Source organism: Pararge aegeria, chromosome 24 (genome assembly GCF_905163445.1).
Source record: "Pararge aegeria chromosome 24, ilParAegt1.1, whole genome shotgun sequence".
Classification (NCBI taxonomy): Eukaryota; Metazoa; Arthropoda; class Insecta; order Lepidoptera; family Nymphalidae; genus Pararge; species Pararge aegeria.
Genome location: NC_053203.1, coordinates 7,969,579 through 7,991,737, shown reverse-complemented (window position 1 = coordinate 7,991,737; position 22,159 = coordinate 7,969,579). Strand labels below are relative to the sequence as shown.

The window sequence follows — 22,159 nt, the reverse complement described above, 5'->3', positions numbered from 1 at the left end:
GCGTAGGAAAAGTTAAAACAAATGTTTTTTGGGGAGCGTTGCCAGATCTGATAAACAATTTGCCATCTGTTTAGATATCACGGTTCTGCTTCGGTTGACAGAAAGACAATAAACGCTAATTACTCAATTAGTTAAGAAATTCTCTCTGGAACCATTAATTTTGTGATGCAAGAAGTCTAAGATAAGAACGCAATAACATCCAAGGTTAGTTTTACGTTGTGTACATTGGCATGTGCAGTATTTTATATAATTTTATTTTATATATAATATGAAACAAATACACTTGCAGCCTGTCTGTCTGTTGATACAATTAACAAATAGCTAAATCGATTTGGGAATTGCTTGGAGATACAAGTTACTTATTTCAGTATGCCAATTGATGAAGTTGATTAGACGACAATGCGAAATAAAAATAATAAGTCGGTAAAATTGCGTCAACTTGAACAAAATATCATTTGCTTTAACGTGCGGTGGAGGCGTGTGGAGTACATCAATCCGCACTGGACTAGCTTTGTGGACTACAGCCTTAGCATTGTGGGAGATATATGCCCTATTAGATATTATATTAAAATTAAGCTTAATTTGCTATATTCAAAAAAAACAGGAGAATCTGTATATTGTAATTTATAATTTCTTCAATCCTTATAATCTACAATGTACCCTCTACACACGTTTCGCTCCGAAACCGGCCCATCCTCAAGACATGTGGTCTTTACAATGGATAATTGTTACTTAACAATTAATTAACAATTACCGAGAATAGGGTGCGGAGGTTGGGTTCTTAAAGTCAAAGATGCTTGGAAGCATACAGCTCTGCTTTAATCTCTCGCAACACAGAATAATTATTGTGAAAATGATAATGTTGAAAAAGAGCAACTGCTGAGATTCTTACTGGCTTCCTCTTGGTAGAATCTGCCTTCCGAACCGGTCAAAAGTGCTTTCATCTAGGCCAACTTGAAATAAATACATGTTGGAGGGTTTAATGAAATTTGAAGAATCTTTGAGTAGTAATCGCAAAAGAAGTTTAGAGGGTCAGCTCAATCGTTTCGCGGCTCTATAATATTTTGCTTTTTTTGTTGGAGGCTAGTTCGAAAGAGGTACTAAGCCGGTCCACTTTTGGATTCTCCCAAGGTGTGGGTATTCGATAATCACAACGCTGGACAGGCGGGTTGGTGATCGCAGTACATGGTAGTAGTGGCACAGAGGACGCTGCGGCCTTTATTGCCCGTTCACCTTTATTTTCCCTTAGTCGACCCGTACGGTACCCGTGGGATAAGGATATATGGCGATAACTGTAGTCTCATGTTAGGGTCGATAGGTTTGCATGTACCGGATGGCTATACCAGTGCGCGTCGTCGTCATTTGTTTGCTTTATCATGCTGCAGAACTAAATTGACCACGCACGGCACACTGACTCGTGCGCTACGCAAGCCCAATGACCTAACTCTGAGTAATTCGAAACTGGACATATTTCACACTCCGTCGCTTCAGCTCCAAAAGCAAATTAACATGTTATTAGAGAGTAGGTAATCTAAGATATTAATTATATGTTTGAAAGTTTTGTTTTTATTATTATTTTGAATTTGAATTTTTTTTTTATTTTTATTATAAATGTTATATACCTTATTTTTATGTTTTCATTTAATTTAATTTGTTGTAATTATTACTCGTTCATACATTCTCTTAATAGCCCCGGGGGAGACGAATTGCGCAACTGTAATGACTTCACGGGTAGCGTTGCTAAATAAATAAATAACCACACAGCAAATTGGGTTACTGCTTTACTCATAATAATTAAATCTTTTTTTCCACAACATTTTCTGAATCTGATCTGTGGAATGAATTGCCGAGAGATATAAGACGGTCGCAGACAGTAAACAAATTTAAAAATCGACTACAAGAATTGTATTTATCTAATATGATATTAGCGTATGTATGTTCTTTTGTATGTATATTATATTTATTCATATGTATGTATATATTATAATGATATGTATTTAACTTAATTGTATCACTCGTTGCACTATCCCGTTTTCCCTAACCTAATTCTCTACCATAAAGGGTTGTCTGGAGGAGATCGCTTAAAGCGATAAGACCGCCTTTGCGCATCTTATATACATATATATGTTTTTTTATTGTTTTGTTATTTCTTGTTTTCGCTTTTAATTTGTGCAATAAAGACTTTATCTATCTATCTATCTTTTCTGTAACCAGGACAGAGGCCAAAGTCTAAACCACAAGGCTATCACTGCTTCCGTATAGCTCATGGTTCTGATTTACGTGCAAACTTTTATGGTAACCAAACGAGAAGGTCACTGGCCTGGATAAAATCTTAACCTAAACGATTTAATAAACCTTGCCGTTAACAAGAACCTTTTATTTAAACGCTAAAGGTTAATTTGCTCAAACCCGATGAACGTGTATTTAAACTTTTTCTCAGGCTGAAACATTGTTGAAAATTGAAATAATTTTACATACAGGTAACCTTGTTAGTGCAGATAGATTTGAAGCCTGCACACATATCTTTCACATCACGAATTGCTTTTTACTTTTATTTATTTTCTGCGACAGGTGAGGTCATCATTTGGTATATTTATATTTTGAAGCTGGTATATCTCAGTATCCCACCGTGTATACCTTTAAAAGAGTTGGATAATTATTATATAGAGCCTTGCATGCGTCGATTTGATTCTTTATTAATTAAGTTAGCGGTAAATAATACCCGGTTCTGCTACCCATGAACTCATAAATAATATATTTTTTTCCAGAATTAGACGTAACAACATATTTAGTTACGTTATTACATATTCTTAGCTTAGTTGAACTCCAACCGATAACTCACGAGCGTGCTAAAAAAATATAGAGATGGAAGACCAGGTATTCAGATATTCACTTCAATACCCACAATGTTCAGGATGGCACTTAGATCTTTCATTAATTAACAGTAATTATTGAAGCTAAATACCTAGTTACTTAGCAGTAATCATTTATTCCCATGACTATTATTCTTCCTTCCTATTAAAGTATTCATTTTATAAAAGACATCTTTAAAGCCCACCAACCTACTTTAGAGCAGTGTTGTGGGTCTGTACTCTATAAACCTGACTTCCCAAGGAGTGAAATAAAACAACTGGACTGACTCTAATACTGTATATTAAGCTTCTCTATAATTCATATTACTTTTTACCTTCAAACGACTCTACTACCAGTTCGGAATGCTGTCTTCGGCAGAGAAGACCACTGGCAAGAAACTCTACAATTGCTCTTTTATTCAATCAATTAAAACAAGACTTATAAACACAATTACAACATTGTCATATGTTATAACGCTAGGCCCTTTGATACAAGACATATAAGACAGGTAAAACATAACTCCTATGATCACTTATAACATCAGGACTTTTGGAACAAGTTGTTTGTATAGAGTAACCTCTGCTACATAAACTGTGTGTGTAAAATAATGCTAGGGCTCCATATATGATACCAATAAATAACCCAAAAGATGAGATATACTTATCTGATGCAACATCAGGTACAACCATAGTACCACATATACATTATACACATACAACTTTTAACAACTTATCTCAACTCCATCACCAGTATATACGACTCTTGTTCCGCCACAACAATATTTCGTTACGTTTATCGTTTCCATTATAAATCATCTATTCCCAATTTGTAACGTTCTATCCACAATACTTTACTTAATCTCCTTTTCTCAATTCATTACTTTAAATCCGTCCTAACTTTTCTTTCCCGCCAATCTATCTTGTCAAACTCGCGTCCCCCGCCATAGATCCTATACTCTTCTTTGACAGTCTACTAAAGTCCATTTGTCTAATTCAATACATTATGATACTATATTCAATACATAATGAGTATACAAACTATGATTTGTTGATACATTTAATATAATCATCGGGTTTATTATAGATAAAGTTCTGTAATTCCCTATTTCCTAACAAGCGCAATACGTTGAGCTATGTCGATATCTCTAGTGCTTCTACGGATCGCCATATTTTTGATTTGATCACGTAGCGATACCAAGAGCATTGCCCTCTCTATTATTTGCTGTTGTTCTAATTCATAGAGCCTTCTCATGAGATACTCATTGATTATTCATCTGAACATCAAACTCGATTTATGAACATAGCAAGTTTTCCAAAGTGCTAACTTCCAAATGAGCTTGAAAGACGCTCAGACAAAGTCAGTGTACAGGTTTTCTGAGCGTCAGCTTGGATTGAGGACGCGCGCAAAACTCACCAGGAGTTAACCCCGGTGGCTTTACGTTATCTTTCTGCGAGGCTCAAACCTCGACTTACTGTGACGTTTTCAATTAGACTGTTTTTGTTTGTTGGACTAAGCCTCAATCTGTACTCCTCAGTAAACGCAGAGAACATACATTTTCAGCAATCGACTACTAGAATCCCAGTGCATACGCAGCAAGTAAGAGCCTTGTTAATGTCCCACTTTTCTAACCCGGTGTACATGTTTCGTAATATTTACGTAAGAGAAAAGTGAGCGTTCGACTTTTGCTGTGTCGGATGGACAGCAGCTAACCATCAGCCAACGATGTTCTGACAGATTCAAGCTTATCAGGAATCTTGCCCCAGGGATCGATGAAATGTCTACCTGAGTCTGTCACAGCTTGAACTCGAATTAGGATGACGTTTGAAATTGAACTGTTATATTTTGTTGGACAAAGCTTCAGTCTGAACGCCCCAGTAACCGTAAGACACATCTCCAGAAGCCGTCGAAAATCGTCGTTCTAGGAAGTCGGGGACTAGCGTTTGAGTGTGAACAGCAAGTGAGGGTCTTGTAAATGTGCAGTCCCACAAAGTTATCTATCTACATGTTTTGAAATATTCACCTTTTGTTAAGAAGACAATGACTCATGAAATTGGCTATCGGTGTTGGTATTTGATTGTTTCATATATCAGAACCGAGTTGGTAACACGCCAAGTAAGTATGTACTCGTACACATCTTTTAAATACCTATTGATCGGTATTGATTAGATTATTGAAAATTATACTGTCTTAAAACAATGATTTATTAATTGGAAATCGTAATCTCAACTTATTAAGTATCGTCTTGATTAATCGACGGCCCTGTTCGTCGAGTTATTGCATTGCAGATCGCGAAATCCTGTGTTCGATTGCCAAATCAAAAAAAAAATTGTTAGCCATTGGATTTAACTGGGATAAAATTCTCAGTGTCTGTCAGGAGTTAGAAAGTTGGCATCGCCCACCCTCAGGAAGCATTATATATTAGTGATATTGACTTGACCCCCTGGACCCAACTCAGTACATCATAATGAAAGCATTCTTATCACTACACCAACGAGGCATTACAGGAAGTCGTCGAATATAACGCAACCAAGTCGCAAAAATTACCAATATTTAAATTAGCAATACTGCGAAGATTTTTTAAGCTTTTCCACACTCCTCGGCGTTGCACCGCCTGTGGGAAAAAGAAGTTGAGGGAGTGTCTAAAGACTCCCTGCGACCTCCAAGAAATAGGTAGTATTGCTAGAGCTTTTTGTCACAGTCCTTGTCTACCGCCATACTTGTTTCTGCCGTAAAGCAACGACGCTGTGTTTCGATCTAAGAGGTATGGTTGCCAACGTTATACGAGGTACATGAAGCTTAACACCTACTCCTCTTTATTGGAGGGTTTCTTTTTACGCCCTGTGATAAGAAAGTCTGTTTATTGGCGATGGTATAATCTTATCCTCACGTGGGGCATCTGCTTGGTGCATTAAAAATTACTATGAAAAAAATCCAAAGCCTTGAAGCGCCTGTGTTTCATGCATCGAGGCTTCTTGTGACACCCGTGATATCTTCTGTGCGCCTGGTGTGCAGTCACTGTCATCAGTTAGTCATTTATAAACAACATTAAAATAACGTTGTTACATTCAAGACTAACGCCTACCAGACCACTAAACATATAACGTGTCGCACGGGCTATAAAAGTTTACGACCCCTTGGAACCAAATCGACTTTATGTTTGTGTTTTTACTATGTTTTTGACATTGGGAAATGGTCTAATTTTACACGTAATTTATGTCTATGAAATGGTGAAAATTGGTTTCAGATTTGATTACTAGTTTGGTCTAAATTGACCTATTGGTTACTAGATTAAATTATCAACGTTTATATATGTTCTTGCTTGCTAAGTCGAATATAGTAGATAAAAGTAGTAAGAGAAGCAGGCGTTACTTTTCGGACTTCCAAGATGAAAAATGAACATCGAGCTTAATTTGATGATGAAAAAAGTCGTTGTAAAATCTGTTAATGGTGTTTTAGCGACTACGTTTTGGAAGATCTGTTTGGTGTGGAGTATAAAGCTTGAAAATATCATAAATTGCAGTGTACAGATTTTCCTGCTTTTCGAGTATTATTCAAAATAAAGCCTAATAAATTCATTGAAAGTAGTAAATTCACTACAAATCCTACTATTCGGAGAATCAGTGGTGTTTCGAGTAGTAGGATGTGAAAAAAGGAACCAACGCAGCGTTGGTAGACCCTAAACCTGCTGGTAGTATAATGATGATGTTATCAATTTACTTGATTTTAACGAACGCGTTCTCCCGAGCAGCGTAGTGGACTTTGGTCAGCGTAGTGGCCTTATGCCTAAAACCTTCTCATTCTCATAGGACACCGTTGCCCGTGCGAGACGATAATGGGTTGATAAAGAAAATATTCTCGACTAATTTTATACTATATCGCTTAGTGATACGGCGTTCAAACCACTAATTTGTGTTTAACGCTCTATTTCAGTTCAAAGGCGATACTGATGGTCAGACAACATGACAGTGGGTTGGTAATCAGCTTCCATTGATCAACGTCTCAGCCGCAGATCACTATTAATACCTGAACTAAACCGTTCCGAGAATCAACAGATCTGTCTACGAATCATTTCACATTAGTCATTTTGTTAATTGTAAATCTCACTGTATAATGTAACGAACCTACCCTACTCGCTGAATAAACAATATTTTTAAAGAACGTAATATTCTCCTCGTTATGTCTGAACCAAATCTGACCAAACCTGTTCAATAATTAAGTTTGGAGACGTACTAAAACATGGCATTATGAAATAAATACATTTTAACAGTTTAATTTTTCATATATGCATTAGACCCGTCTCGCCCTGCGACTACTATAAGGGGCGATGCAATCGGATGCTCAGCACTCCGATGCCGGAGTGCTAGTATTGTGTCCATATGAAATGTAGTGCGGATGATGTGTAAAGGCATTGTGGAGGTAAACGTTTGAGAGATAAATAAATACTACTGATAATGGAATCTAGTGGTTCTAGATTTTTATATTCCATTTAAGGAAATCTAGTCTTGTGAACTCGTTGCTTCGGACGCTTTAAAAGTGTTGAGTTATTATGGGACAACAAGGATGGGGTCTTAGCCTCTGGATGATCATGTGCCAGTATTATTTAAGAAATTATGAAATCTTACGGAGAGATGTTTTATAGGACCCAGTTGTGAGTTACAATAATCTTACATAAATGATTGAATAGACTTTCCAAATATATTAAATAATACAGAAAACTGAAATCTTTAGTAAATAGACGAATAAAATTTCTCATAGTTTTGAATATCGAGCCTTTAACTGGGGTATTCGTAAGCGGCGTTCAAAAAAAAGTTTGCCTTCGTAGTTTACTATTAGATTTACTCACTGTGATAGTGTCTGGCTACTTGCAGTAACGGCAGATCAGAAAACAGTTGTCACCACCCCTCTTCTTTTCGAACGAGGCGACTAAGGGTATACAGCAGAGAACGAGTAGCAGCGTTCTCTTTGCTACTGTCATCTGCTGTGATCGCCAGTGTTGATACACTGGTGCTTCCTATTGCAAACACCTTTTATTTTACCGCTCTATTGTTGATATATATTTATCACAGTAATTTTAAAACTGTATTTGTAACTATAGAGGTGACATAAGTAATTTGCAGAAGAACAAAATTTACAAGATAATATCTATACTCAGAGATATTATCTTGAGTAAATATTGGGTGTATAGTGTATAACACAACATCCCGTACCTACATAAGTTAGTAGCATTTCGTAGAAATATGTTGGTTTAGTTGAGCTTTACAAACTCTATGAATTTAATGATTTCGTTGTACGTCCAAACAACGTTAGTTTCTCGTATGATTTCCATATAATTTCTAAATTAGAAATCTAGAGCGGATAACCGTTGCTATAGCATAGATGCTGAACTAATTAAATTAATTGTTTTATTCCTGAATCAAAGGAGAGTGATAATAATTTAATCTCATAGTGGACGTGTATAGATCATCAATCAACGCAAGAATAGTATTCCAGGAAGTACTAACATCGCGTCTACGACCCATTTCACATTGGCAGTTTCATTTTAGTATACTAGGGTGGTATGAGAAATGGCAAACACACAATAATGTTTTCAAAACAATTGCATTTGATTCTGGTATGAACAAACATTTGTTTGATTTCAATTATTAGGTATTATTTGAGAAAAATTTAAATGTCTTAAGCTGTTAGTTTCAAAGTCAACATCTCTTAAGGATGCTATATCGGAGAAAAAATAATTTAAGAGCGAATTGTGGAAGAACCGTGTATTTAAAAAATATATCAGGCACCTGCCTGGTGTCACTGACAGCAAATTATGCAAGATGGTGATAATAATGGAATATAATAGCAGCGAACGTAAAAGCGTTCCGCTGTTCAGGAGAAACAAAGAGCAATAAAAATTACTAAAGTGAAGTATCAAACAATAAAAGTTTGTTTTTTAATTTAATGAAGTAGGAACATCTAAAATGGAAACACATTTTGGAGATGTGATTAAAAGCCGTGATTTTTTCCAATTTATTCAACTAAATTTAAATGTGTAAATTCACTCTTTCTCGATCCGAATATGTTTACTAGATGTATCTATATAGATAGTGTTAACATTACTGACATGCTATATGTTAGCATGTTAATCAGTTTCATGTTATTTTAGATAGTAGCGTACAATATCCTAATAGATGGATGCCATAAATTCTGGTCCAGTTAGTGTATTGACAGAAACATCAGGAAGCATTGTAATTGGAGCATGGCCTGATATCTCAATATATTAGCGGCCAAAATAGTTACAGTCACTTCTTATAAATAATTGATGCTTTAAAAAGATAAGTGATAATATTTCCATTCAAAATATTATAAAAACAAATTAGATGTACCTAAAATTAATTTCGATTCGATCTACCGGAATTATTGTAATCAAAACATCAGCATTTTCTTAAATTTACTATCATTACTGAAGACGCTATGTTCATTTTTATCTGCTTATCAAAATTTAAAATTAATTATTTTCCTGTAGGCCCAGTTTATAAGTACTTTTGAAATGTCAAGTCAGTCGGTTTGTAGTGATGCTACCACCAATTCGGAAGGTAGATTCTACCGAGACAGATTGCTTTTTTCATCATAGTTTTATCGTTTACAATTTTTAGATTTTTCTATTTTGTTGGAGATGAGAGTGAACCACGATCGAATGAAGTTAGCTTCTAAAGCTTGGTGGTCAAGAGTTACAAGTATTGTGGAAGCAACTTTAGTCAAACAACCGAGATTAGAGAACTGCTCGTCACCTTATTGCTTTTGCATGAGAACGCCTGGCTGTGGCCACATACTGCACTATAGACGTTGGTGAAATTGCAAGCGCTGTAGCAGCTAGAGACTGATTTAATTCACGTACTTAAAGATTTTTGCGAATGTGAATACATCTTTATATATATATTTCTTGTGTGCGTGTGTATGTCATTGAAATCCTCCTAAACGGCTGGACCGATTTGAATGAATTTTTCGGTAAGCGTTTGGGTGGCACCCTGGATGGTTTAGATTCACAAATCAGCCCGACAGATGGCGCTGGGCTCCGCTAGTAAATTAATAAAAAGTTAGCAACAACTTAATTGCAGCAGTTGCAAGCAAAAAAATTGGAAAGTTTGCTGAATTATGACATCCTTTTTTTTATATACATTTAGACATACTACAGAGCATTTCATTTCATATCATTCATAGGTACAAAGGCTGGTTGTTGTATACCTGTAGTAATATTTATTAATCAATACATAAGTACTTAAAGGGTATGATGAAAACTAGAGATGTTTGATTGAATCTTTTATGCTTCTGTTCCAATCTAACCGATTTCAAATCGATGATATCGACGGCCGATTGGCGCAGTTTGCAGCGACCCTGCTTTCTGAGCCCAGGGCCGTGGGTTCGATTCCCACAACTGGAAAATGTTTGTGTGATGAGCATGAATGTTTGTCAGTGTCTGGGTGTTTATATGTATATTCTAAGTATTTATGTATATTATTCATAAAATATTCATCAGTTATCGTAGTACCCATAACACAAGCTACGCTTACTTTGGGGCTAGATGGCGATGTGTGTATTGTCGTAGTATATTTATTTATTTATTATTTAAATATAAATTTTGTTAAAAGAAGAAAGAAATCACGCGATAATGTGATCAATAAAAAAGATAAGATCACCCATAATGAATACCAGGTCAAAACAACAAACAAACAAAGGAAGTTTTCTTAGATGCAGGAGTCATCCGATGTTGCAGCCGATGTCTGCACGGACAAGATATAAGTTTCTTAATGCTTCAGAGATTTATAGAAAAGATGTTAAAGAGCCTGGAAAAACGATTTGGAATAATGAGCAGACCTAAATCAAGTAGTGAAAACATTAATTAGGTTTTCGGACAAAGCTGATAACCTGGTCCAGTGTATGCACTGAAACGATGAACGTGACAAAAATAGTTCTGCATCATATAGAGAGGATGCAACTAACCGACTACAACGAACTTCTAAGTAGGTCAGAAGACTGTTGACTTTAAGATGTCACAATTAGGTGGAGGTTGGATACAAATTCAGAACTTTATAGAAATTACACGTTTGCAAGGTCAGGTAAACTGTGTCAGTTTAAATAGAGCAATAGCTTCTAGAGAAAATACTTGTATAACGAAACAAAATGTTTAGTTCATAGTAATGTTTTACGAAGCTTCGAGAAACAGCAAAAGTTCTGTTGCCAATAAGTGCAGAATGTATAAAGGGAATAAATGTAAGACTCTGAATTTTACCGAATATTATAAAACAAATTGTCCAGAAACCACATAGAAAGACTGGAAAATATCTTCATAATTTTTCATATTCGTTGAACGAACACATTGACGTACCAAAAATATAGAAGCATTGATATTGATTCAATCGTAAAGTAGGTAATAACATCTACAAATGTCTGTAAAATTGACCAAAGGTTTTACTTAGAATTTTGCGGCTGTTTGAAGAGCTGTTAAATACATAGGTCAGATACTTGTAACAAGAGTACTTATCTACCTACTTAAACATTTAAAAACTATTGCAATATTTAGTTATCAGGTTAAACATTCATCAGATTCAATAGGCATGATTACAACATTATTTTTGAGCAGCTATAAACCAAAAGCTGCATGACATAACCGACATCCTGTCAGAGGCAATAAATCTCGTGAGATTAATATCAACTTTCAGCTCGGTTAAGTTATTTTCGGATGGCATATGTGATATTCGGTTTTCCGTGGGTATGAGTAACTTATAAATTATAGTTGGTCGAAAATAGTATGTAATTTAGTGTACATGCAAAGCGCATTTAATTGCCGCGTGACGCGCAGACTGTGTGAGATGGTCATTTTCTCGATTCCGAGTTTACCGGACGGGCGGCGATGCCGGCCGTTCTGGCGGCACAGCCGAAATATCCCGCGGCGGTTCAAAAATAGTCCGCGCCGACCGAAGCCGGGCTGCATACAAAAGTGGTCTGCCGACCAACATATCGCCTTATCAAATTTCCCAGCCCACACCCAGTCGCCCACGCACCACTCAAAATTCCCATTCCGATCCCAACCCCCGCCGAGGGCGGTCATGCATTAGTATGTTAGCACAGGCCGATACTCCCTCTATCCAGCGTCGACACCGAAGCACTTCGAAGCATTAATCGATTAATAAGCGCACTAACTTACACTCCTCCCGCACTGACACTGGTCACTGGTAAACGTTCGCGAGCCGAGTCGGTACGCGTTCGGCGCCAGCCGCTGCTAAACTGAACTGACTGAACCCGCGGGAACACGTTCCCGAAATACCCGTACCCCTCATTGTGTGTACATTCACAACACTTATAATACCTAGGCTTTATAAATCTCCGCCTTTATAAATAGTGTGGCTTAGATACGGCTAAGGTATAAAAGCTGGATGCAGTTGATGCTATTAACCTTTATGATCTAACCTGAATCCGGATGGAGATGCGCGCGCGCAGACACGGACATGTACTCCGTAATGAATGAGGGTCTAGTAGTTTTTCTTACACTTCTCATCCTTTGAAATTTCTCGTTTATGCTTTGAGCAAGCGCAGTAACCCAGCTTTATATGCTTTAATAAATAATGTCAGTAAGAATTAAAAACTCTTTGAAACAAGTAAGAGGACCAGTTTCATGTAGATTCATGTTATCTTCTCTCTTAATTTAGCGGTTACTGTTGTAAGTTATAAGAGCTGTAACCGACGTACACTAAATTCTCCTTTTAACCTCAAAAGTGGGTCTTATTCATTTACTAAGTTTTAGACTTTGTAGCAGTATGCTGCGAGTGAAATTGCAGGGCACAGCTAGTCAGTAATAAATACGCTAAGAATAATACTAGAGTGTTTTTTTAAATGCTTATCGACTTCTTCGGTTCGGAAGGCAGATTCTACAGAGAAGTACCCTTTTATTTAAAAATAAATATACTACGACAATACACACATCCCCAAAGTAAGCGTAGCTTGTATTATGGGTACTGAGATAGCTGATGAATATTTTTATGAATATAATACACATAAATACTTATAATATACAGATAAACACCCAGACACTGAAAAACATTCATGTTCATCACACAAACATTTTCCAGTTGTGGGAATCGAACCCACGACCTTGGACTCAGAAAGCAGGGTTGCTGCCCACTGCGCGACTCGGTCGTCAAATAAAGTCATTTTATAGGCAAAATAGTATATTTTTGTTAGATTATTGCAATTTTCCTAAGGATCTCCAATTTTATATTTGGCTTTCTTTTTGAGGAAGAAATTGTAAAAATCAGTTCAGTACTTTCGGAGCCTGTTCGATACAAACGAGCAAACAGAAAATGTGTGGTCTAAGAAGTTGGTGGTCCCGTGTTTGATCCCGGCAGTGGATACTTTAGAATTAATAGTTTCTGAATTTGCTGTCTGATATAGTTGGCTTTGAACGTGGCTGGTAGCGATCCACAAAAACATACCTTTATATTTACTGCTCCGGATAATGCTGCATAGAGCGCTATTAGGGGTATAGGTATAATACAACTGCCATATCCCTAGACCGGGAAGGGTAACCCGCTCCCATCTTATCCCGAGTCATCACTTACACGAAAGGTAAGATTGCATTCAATGGCCGACTTGTGTGTGTGTGTTTGTGTGCGTTCGGATTAGTAGTAGAATAAAAAAAGACATATCAAAGTATTCCAAGCACCGCTCTTCTAAAATGAACGCAGTGATTTCCTTTCTCGAAATAAGACCACGAATTAAAATCCAGTAAGCAACGAGACGATTATATGCAAACAAACAGTAGCCATGTTTCCGGTACCAGTTAGTAAATAATCTAAATCTCCGAGAAAACGTTGTGCTAATTCTCCCGAAGCAGCAACATAGAAAGTGTGAATTTTGGCAGGCGTTAAACTAATTTCACTATAAAGTTAGCCAGAAATAGTAGCGGGGCAATAAAAGTAACTAAAATAGATGGCGTATACAGAAACGCACCGATTCCGATCGCAAACGTATGGCTGGAGAGCTATGGGAAAATTTGTTTGGAGCACTTGTTATGCCTGCCTTCTTATGATATCCATATATACTCGTATCTATGGGTACTATAATATCAATCCATTGCCGGCCCACTACAGGGCATGGGTCTTCTATCACATTCGTGGATTCCACACGCCTTTGAGAACATTATCGAACTCAAAGGCATGCACGTTTAATCACGATGTTTTCGTCGAAGCAACCGATATTTAAGGAATAAAAACGCACATAACTTTGAAATGTTAGAGATGGGTAATGGGATTCGAACTCGGCACCCCGAAAGTAAAGTCGAAGTGCTACCCATTCGTTTATGAGAGCTTATGAGACCAAGTTATACGAGGGTATCTTAAGAAGGCTCAGGATCACTCAGCGGCCGATGGAGATCACTGTGCTTGAAGCCTCTGAGTGATCAAATCAAGAATGGGGAGATCTGTAGACGAACCAGAGTTAACGACACGCACAACGAATACCGAAAATAAAGTGGCGCGAAAATAAAGTGGGCACGTAGCTCGCAGAACCGATAGAATAGAATAGAATAATAGTATATTGTGCAACTAGTGCGACAAGTTGTCGATTGCCCACGAAAGCGAAGTTGAACGCACGAGAGAAGCGAGTGCGGTCATTCGCTTGAGTGGGTAATCGATGTCGCACTTGTTGCACATACTATTTTGTATTACTCATGCGGGGAAAGTAGTACGCTCGCTCTTGTGGTTGAAAAAGAACCGTTTGCCCATTTTAAAATTTGCACTCAAACAATAATTTGAGTGCGACAAGTAAACTTGTCGCAATCAAATTTTAAAATGGGCAAACGGTTCTTTTTCAACCGCAACAGCGAGCGTCAATATACTACTTTCCCCGCATGAGTGATACAAAATAGAATATAATTTTATTGTTCACTGTTAACACATAAAAAGGCAGTTGACAAGGCCTAGAAAAGTATTCAAAACAGTATACCCACAGCCGGGCGTACAATTATATTATTAAATAAGTATAAAATTAAAAAAAAACAATCTAGTGTAACCACAAGTAAAATCAGTGACAAAATATATATAAGTATAGATTATTAATTATAGATTATTAGTATAGATTATAGATTATTAGTATAGATTATAGATTATTAATAATTAAACAAAATTGAAACAATAAAAAAAAAGAAAAATCATTAAAGGCAAATAAATTAAATCTAAACAGGTCCAGAGAACAGTCTCTACGTCAACTGATGGACGTTGGGGTCCCAAGGTGCTGTAATGGCGAACTCGCACTGATAAACTAGGCGTTGGTAAACCCTCGATGAGGTGGATGGATGGCATCAAGCGAATTGCAGGGAGCGACTATACAAAAAAGTCTTGGTAAGATACTTAGCAGTTGCTCTAATCCAACATAAAGAATGCCCATTTTAAATAAATAAATATACTACCACGATAAACAAATCGTCATCTAACTCTAAAGTAAACGCAGCTAGTGCTATTGGTACTAGAATGACTGATGAATATTGTTATGAATACGTAATATACGTAATAACTGTTTATTTAAAACAACACAAATATATAAATTCCCAGACACTAAAGAACATTTATGTTCGTTAAACAAAAAAATCCAGTTGTGGGAATCGAACCTTGGACTTAAAACAGGGTCGCTGCTACTGCGCCAATCGGCCGTCAATGCCTATATTTATTAAGTAACGCACTTTATTTACTTACATCTATTATTTACTTATTTACACTATTTACTTACTTACATTATTTACTTTCATAATAAATAGTTTATCTCAGGTAAATAATGTACATAAAAGTACAATAAAAAGTACATTATTTACTTTCATACATTATTTACACATTTGCATTATTTACTCACTTTTTATTTACTTAAGATAAATGATTATATAATTTACTAACATTATATACTTATTTGTTCACTTACGTACATTATTTACTTATATTACTTACTTACATTATATAATGATTTATTAAGTTACGCACTTTATTTCCTTACATCTATTATTTCCTTATTTACATTATATACTTACTCTTTATTTACTTAAGATAGGTTATTAATATATATTATTTACTTACATTATATAATTATTTATTTAGTTACGAACGTTATTTACTAAAGTATATAATGTAAGTAAATAATATAATATTTTATCTTAAGTATAATGCAAATAAGTAAATAATGTAAACAAGTAAATAATGTATGTTACTAAATAAATAAGTATATAATGTAAGTAAATAATGTACGTAAGTGAATTATGTAAGTAATAATATTATTTACTGAAGTACATTATTTACTTAAATACATTATTTAGTAAAATACATTATTAATTTAAGTACATTATTTAATTGAATACATTATTTACTTACTTACTTACGTAAATTATTTACTTAAATACAGTATTTACTTGTTTATATTATTTACTTATTTATATTTTTTACTTACGTACATTATTTACTTTAATTATATACTAAAGTAAATATCCGGCACCGCTTTCATCTCTCACAAGATAGAAAAATGAATGTTAAAATATAAAATGTAAATTTTTGATGTTGGAAAAGAGCAACTGCTGAGTTTCTTGCCGGCTTCTTCTCGGTAGAATCTGCCTTCCGAACCGGTGGTAGAGTCACTACACACGGACAGACTTGACGTTTCAAAAGTGCTTGTATTAGGCCTACTTGAAATAAATGAATTTTGAATTTTGAATTTTGAATAAAGTTCTGAAATAAATAAATTATTAAATAATGTAAGTAAGTAAAATAAGTAAATAGTAAGTAAATAATGCAAATATTAGTTTTCATATTCGATGACGTTTTCGTTTTTGTATTCGTTGACGTTTTCGTTTTCGTTTACGTATACGATGAAGTTTTCGTTTTCGTTTAAGTGTATGATAACTCTTCACGTTAACGTGAACGATAACGATTCGTTTTCGTTTTCGTTTACGTATACCATGACGTTTTCATTTTGGTATTCGATGACGTTTTCGTTTTTTGAATTCGATGACGTTTTCGTTTACGTTTACGTATACGATGAAGTTAACGTTTTTTTACGTGTACGATAACGTTTCGTTTTCGTTTTCGTTTACGTGTACGATGACGTTTTCGTTTTCGTATAAAATAACGTTTCGTTTTAGTTTTCGTTTACGCGTACCATGACGTTTTCGTTTTTGTATTCGATGACGTTTTCGTTTTTGTTTTCGTATTCGATGACGTTTTCGTTTTCGTATTCGATGACGTTTTCGTTTTTTGTATTCGATGACGTTTTCGTTTTCGTTTACGTATACGACGAAGTTAACTTTTATTTACGTATACGATAACGTTTCGTTTATTTACGTATACGATAACGTTTCGTTTTCGTTTTCGTTTACGTGTACGATGACGTTTTCGTTTTCGTATAAAATAACGTTTCGTTTTCGTTTTCGTTTACGTGTACGATAACTTTTCGTTTTCGTTTCCGTTTACTTGTACGATAACGTTTCGTTTTCGTTTTCGTTTACGTATACGATGACGTTTTCGTTTTCGTTTACGCATACCATGACGTTTTCGTTTTCACTTACGTGTACGATAACTTTTCGTTTTCGTGTACGATGACGTTTTCGTTTTCGTATACGATGACGTTTGGTTTTCGTTTTCGTTTTCGTTTACGTGTACGATAACTTTTCGTTTTCGTTTTCGTTTACTTGTACGATAACGTTTCGTTTTCGTTTTCGTTTACGTGTACGATGACGTTTTCGTTTTGTATTCAATGACGTTTTCGTTTTCGTTTTCGTTTTCTTGTACGTATACGATGACGTTTTCGTTTTTGTATTCAATGATGTTTTCGTTTTTGTATTCGATGACGATTTCGTTTTTGTTTTCGTATACGATAAGGTTTCGTTTTCGTTTACATATACCATGACGTTTTCGTTTTGTATTCGATGACGTTTTCTTTTTCGTTTTCGTTTACGTATTCGATGAAGTAAACGTTCTTTTACGTGAACGATAACGTTTCGTTTTCGTTTTCGTTTACTTGTACGATAACGTTTCGTTTTCGTTTACGTATACGATGACGTTTTTGTTTTCGTATTCGATGACGTTTTCGTTTTCGTATTCGATGACGTTTTCGTTTTACGTTTTCGTTGACGTGTACGATGACTTTTTCTTTTTCATATAAAATAACGTTTCGTTTTCGTTTTCGTTTACGCATACCATGACGTTTTCGTTTTTGTATTCGATGACGTTTTCGTTTTCGTTTTTATTTACGTGTTCGATAACGTTTCGTTTTCGTTTTCTTGTACGTATTCGATGACGTTTTCGTTTTCGTTTTCGTTTACGTGTACGATGACGTTTTTCGTTTACGTATACCATGACGTTTTCGTTTTGTATTCGATGACGTTTTCGTTTTCGTTTTCATTTACGTGTACGATAACGTTTTCGTTTTGGTATTCAATGATGTTTGGGTTTCTTGTTGTTGGGTGGCTGGGTTTTAACCCTCCATGGGTAATAACAACTCACTGATGATAATGATTGATGCGTATAATTTAAGGTATAGTTACAATTTTGGTTGGAACTAGAATTTGATGAACATTGCAATGTGATAGATGTCTTGTCGCTTAATGAATAGTGTAGGTACGTAGTTAGACCGGCCGGGCGGCGGAGTTCCTCTCTCCCCGCACACTCTCCTCCCGCGCGCCCGTGTGTATGCCTATAGTGTTTGATTTTTGCTGTACTGCCTTCTTAACATCCTCCCCCGGATTGAAAGAAATCTTCTTTCAATTTTAATCGACAATGGGAAGAGGACATATTCGATTGAACGCTCGACGAACCACTCCCTTTGCTGTCCGTAGATCTGCAACTCGTACAACGCCATCAGATCCAGGGTGTGTTTTGATGACACGTCCGAGACTCCATTTCATGGGTGGCAGTGCGTCCTCTTTGATTAGCACGAGCATCCCTTCTTTCAAAGCTGGACCCTTGCTGGTTTGCCATTTAGTGCGTTGCTGTAATTCAGCTAGATATTCCTTGTGCCATCTTGACCAAAAATGCTGCCGCATTCGCTCGAGTCTTTCAAATCTGCTGAGCCGACTTTCATTTGTATGCAGTCGTTCAGGCGTTGGCAGAGCTGTAAGAGGTCGCCCAACCAAAAAGTGTCCAGGAGTCAGTGGAGTCAAGTCGAGTGGGTCATTAGACAAGGGTGTTAAGGGGCGAGAGTTTAATATGGCCTCGATTTGAACGAGGACGGTGTATAAGTCTTCAAAATCTAAGTGAGCATTGCCGAGTACACGATTTAAATGAGATTTAAAGGCTTTGACGCCTGCTTCCCATAAACCACCCATGTGGGGTGCATATGCTGGGATAAAGTTAAAATCTATGCCTTCGTCAGACATAGAATTTATTATCGAGCTAGCGTTTGCTTTTAGAAATTTATAAAGGTCATTACGAGCACCTACAAACTGAGTACCGTTGTCGGAGAATAATGTTACAGGCTTTGAGCGCCGAGCAATAAAACGACGTAATGTTGACAGGAAAGAGTTGGTTGAGAGATCAGTTACTAATTCAAGGTGACAACTTTTTGTAGTGAAACAGACAAAGATTGCAACGTAAACCTTAATTGTTCTACTACCCCGTCCCTTACGATTAAGAGCAATGATGGGGCCTGCATAGTCCACACCAGATGTCTGGAATGGGTAACCCGGATGAAGACGCTGCTCAGGTAAATCGCCCATAACAGGATTGGTGGTCTTTGCTTTCGTTCGAAAGCAACGATGACACTTGTGTACTATACTCTTAGCTAAATTTCGACCTCCAAGTGGCCATATTTGCTCTCGAACTGAAGCTAGTAAGAGTTGTGGACCAGCATGCATTAGACGTAGGTGTTCATTTTGGAAAATAAGTTTAGTAAGTGGATGTGTAGAAGTGACCAGAACTGGATGTTTTTTATCAAATGAAAAATTGCCGTTTTTAATCCTTCCCCCGACTCTTAGCAATCCCTTGTCATCAATGAATGGACTTAATGATAATAATTTATTCTTTGTTGACAATGGCTCACCTGCTGCTAACGTGCAGTACTCTGGGAAACTTTCGATTTGTGATAATTTTAATAAAGTGTTGAACGCTTGCTTTCTTTCAAAAAATGTGAGAGAGCCTTTTAGCCTTTCGGTTTTAGGTTGGCGGCAATTATGAATGAAACGCAACATATAAGCACATGTAACTTTAAGGTTAAATAATTTAGAAAAGCGAGAAAATGGAATTATTTCGTTTGAATCGGTTGTTAATCCTGATATTAAAACCACTTCCGGCAGATCTGACTCTTTATGGTTAAATTTAGATAATATTTTTTTCAATTGTGACATTTTAGATAAAAGAATAATTAATAATTTAAGGTCAGATCATTGTGGTCAACTTATTACTGTTTTAAATACTATCAATAAAAGCAGACAGATTATAAAGTGTAGGCCAATAACTAAGACTAAATTAATGAGATTCAAACGTGAAATTACTGCGAAAATCCCTGGTATTGCGTGCGAACATTTTCATCCGGACAGTCTTTATAGTGCACTATTTAATACTATAAACAACGAATTTAATAGAGTATTCAACTTTAAGCACATCAATGTCAGTAATAAATTAAAATTTAGTGACTGGGCTACTGTAGGTATATATAAAAGTAGGGAGAAGTTGTATGAGCTGTATGATGAAAAACAATTTAATCATACTCCAACTTTCGTAGAACACGTAAAAAAATACTCTAAAATATTTAAGAATGTTTGCACTAATGCGAAATCGCTACACATTAAATATAGTATAATGAAATCTGATAACAAAATACAAACAACCTGGAAAATAGTTAATTACGAGTCAGGAAAAACTAAATCTCGTGATGTGGATTTTGAACTTATTGTTGATAACAATAAAGTGACGTCTGACAGGGAGGTTGCTAATACTTTCGAAAACTTCTTTCAGAATGTTCCCATTTTGTTAACAGATTCTCTAAGCTCTTCACCAATAGCAGCTCAGCGTATATTGAGAGATAATGTTAAAGAGTGCAATGTTTTATTTAATTTTAAACATATATCTGCAATAGATATTGTAAAGAATTTCAGGTTATTAAAGTTGAAAAAAACCGGTGATCTGTGGGGTATGTCGGTGATGGTCATTTCTAACATTATTGACGTTATTGCCCCTTATCTAGCTGTAATTTTTAATGAATGTGTTGATATGGGTATTTTTCCGAACCTAATGAAATGTAGTAAATTAATACCCCTTTTTAAATCCGGTCATAAAAATGACCTTAACAATTACAGGCCTATTTCAATCTTGCCAACTCTTAGTAAGGTCTTTGAAAAAATTATACTTTATCAACTTTTAAATCATTTTAATGTAAATAACTTACTTCATCCGGAGCAGTACGGCTTCACTAAAGGTCGTAGTACAACGGATGCAGGCGCAAGACTCATAAAGCATATTTACGATGCCTGGGAACGTTCGCAGAATGCCATTGGTGTTTTCTGTGATCTGTCCAAAGCATTCGATTGCGTTGAACACAAAACGTTGTTATTAAAACTAAGCCACTATGGCATCAAAAACGTTGCACTCAATTTAATTGCCTCTTATCTAAGTGATAGAGTTCAAAGGGTATGCGTAAAAGACATAAAGTCTAAGGGATCATCTGCCTTAATGGGTGTCCCACAAGGCTCAATTTTGGGTCCCTTATTGTTTCTGGTGTATATAAATGATCTGCCACACCATGTCAGGGGCACTTGTGAGATTGTACTGTTCGCAGATGATACATCTCTCATTTTTAAGACTGATAGAAACAAAGATAATTTTGACGACGTAAACCGTGCTTTGTCACATGTGTCAGACTGGTTTACTGTTAATAACTTACTTTTAAATGCAAAAAAAACTAAGTGTTTGGAATTTGTTTTGCCTAACGTAAAAAAAATTGATAAAAACATCATAATAAATGGAGAAACACTTGAAATAGAAAACTCCACTGTTTTTCTAGGAGTGACCCTAGATTGTAAGCTACAGTGGGGTACCCATATAGAAAGCCTAGCGAGTAAACTCAGCTCAGCTGCATATGCAATCAGGAAAATTAGACAGCTTACCGATGTTGAAACAGCTAGGCTTGTTTATTTCGCATACTTTCACAGTATTATGTCCTATGGGATCTTGCTGTGGGGAAAAGCTGCAGATATTGAAAGTATATTTATACTACAGAAAAGAGCCGTACGATCAATATATAAACTTGGATCACGCGAATCGCTTCGTGAAAAATTTAAACAAATAGGTATTCTTACAGTAGC

At 36.0% G+C, this 22,159-nt stretch overlaps 2 protein-coding genes across 2 annotated transcripts in view; both read right to left on the bottom strand.

Annotated features, from left to right (window-relative positions):
* The window catches only part of LOC120634462 (twitchin), a 160,556-nt gene extending 148,461 nt beyond the window's left edge, over positions 1-12,095 (bottom strand). The window contains exon 1 of the mRNA XM_039905046.1: positions 12,038-12,095. The gene's annotated coding sequence lies outside the window, so the exon portion shown is untranslated. The remainder of the gene's footprint in view (positions 1-12,037) is intronic.
* A 6,252-nt stretch (positions 12,096-18,347) lies between these two features.
* On the bottom strand, positions 18,348-20,010 carry LOC120634604. The gene has a single exon (XM_039905332.1). It carries the CDS (start codon positions 19,712-19,714, stop codon positions 18,629-18,631), a length of 1,086 nt encoding a protein of 361 aa, XP_039761266.1. The 5' UTR covers positions 19,715-20,010; the 3' UTR covers positions 18,348-18,628.
* Positions 20,011-22,159: the final 2,149 nt, after the last annotated feature.

Bases quoted from the DNA above. Each gene is read 5' to 3' on its own strand.
- LOC120634604 (XM_039905332.1), bottom strand. From the start codon at position 19,714: ATGCATGCTGGTCCACAACTCTTACTAGCTTCAGTTCGAGAGCAAATA.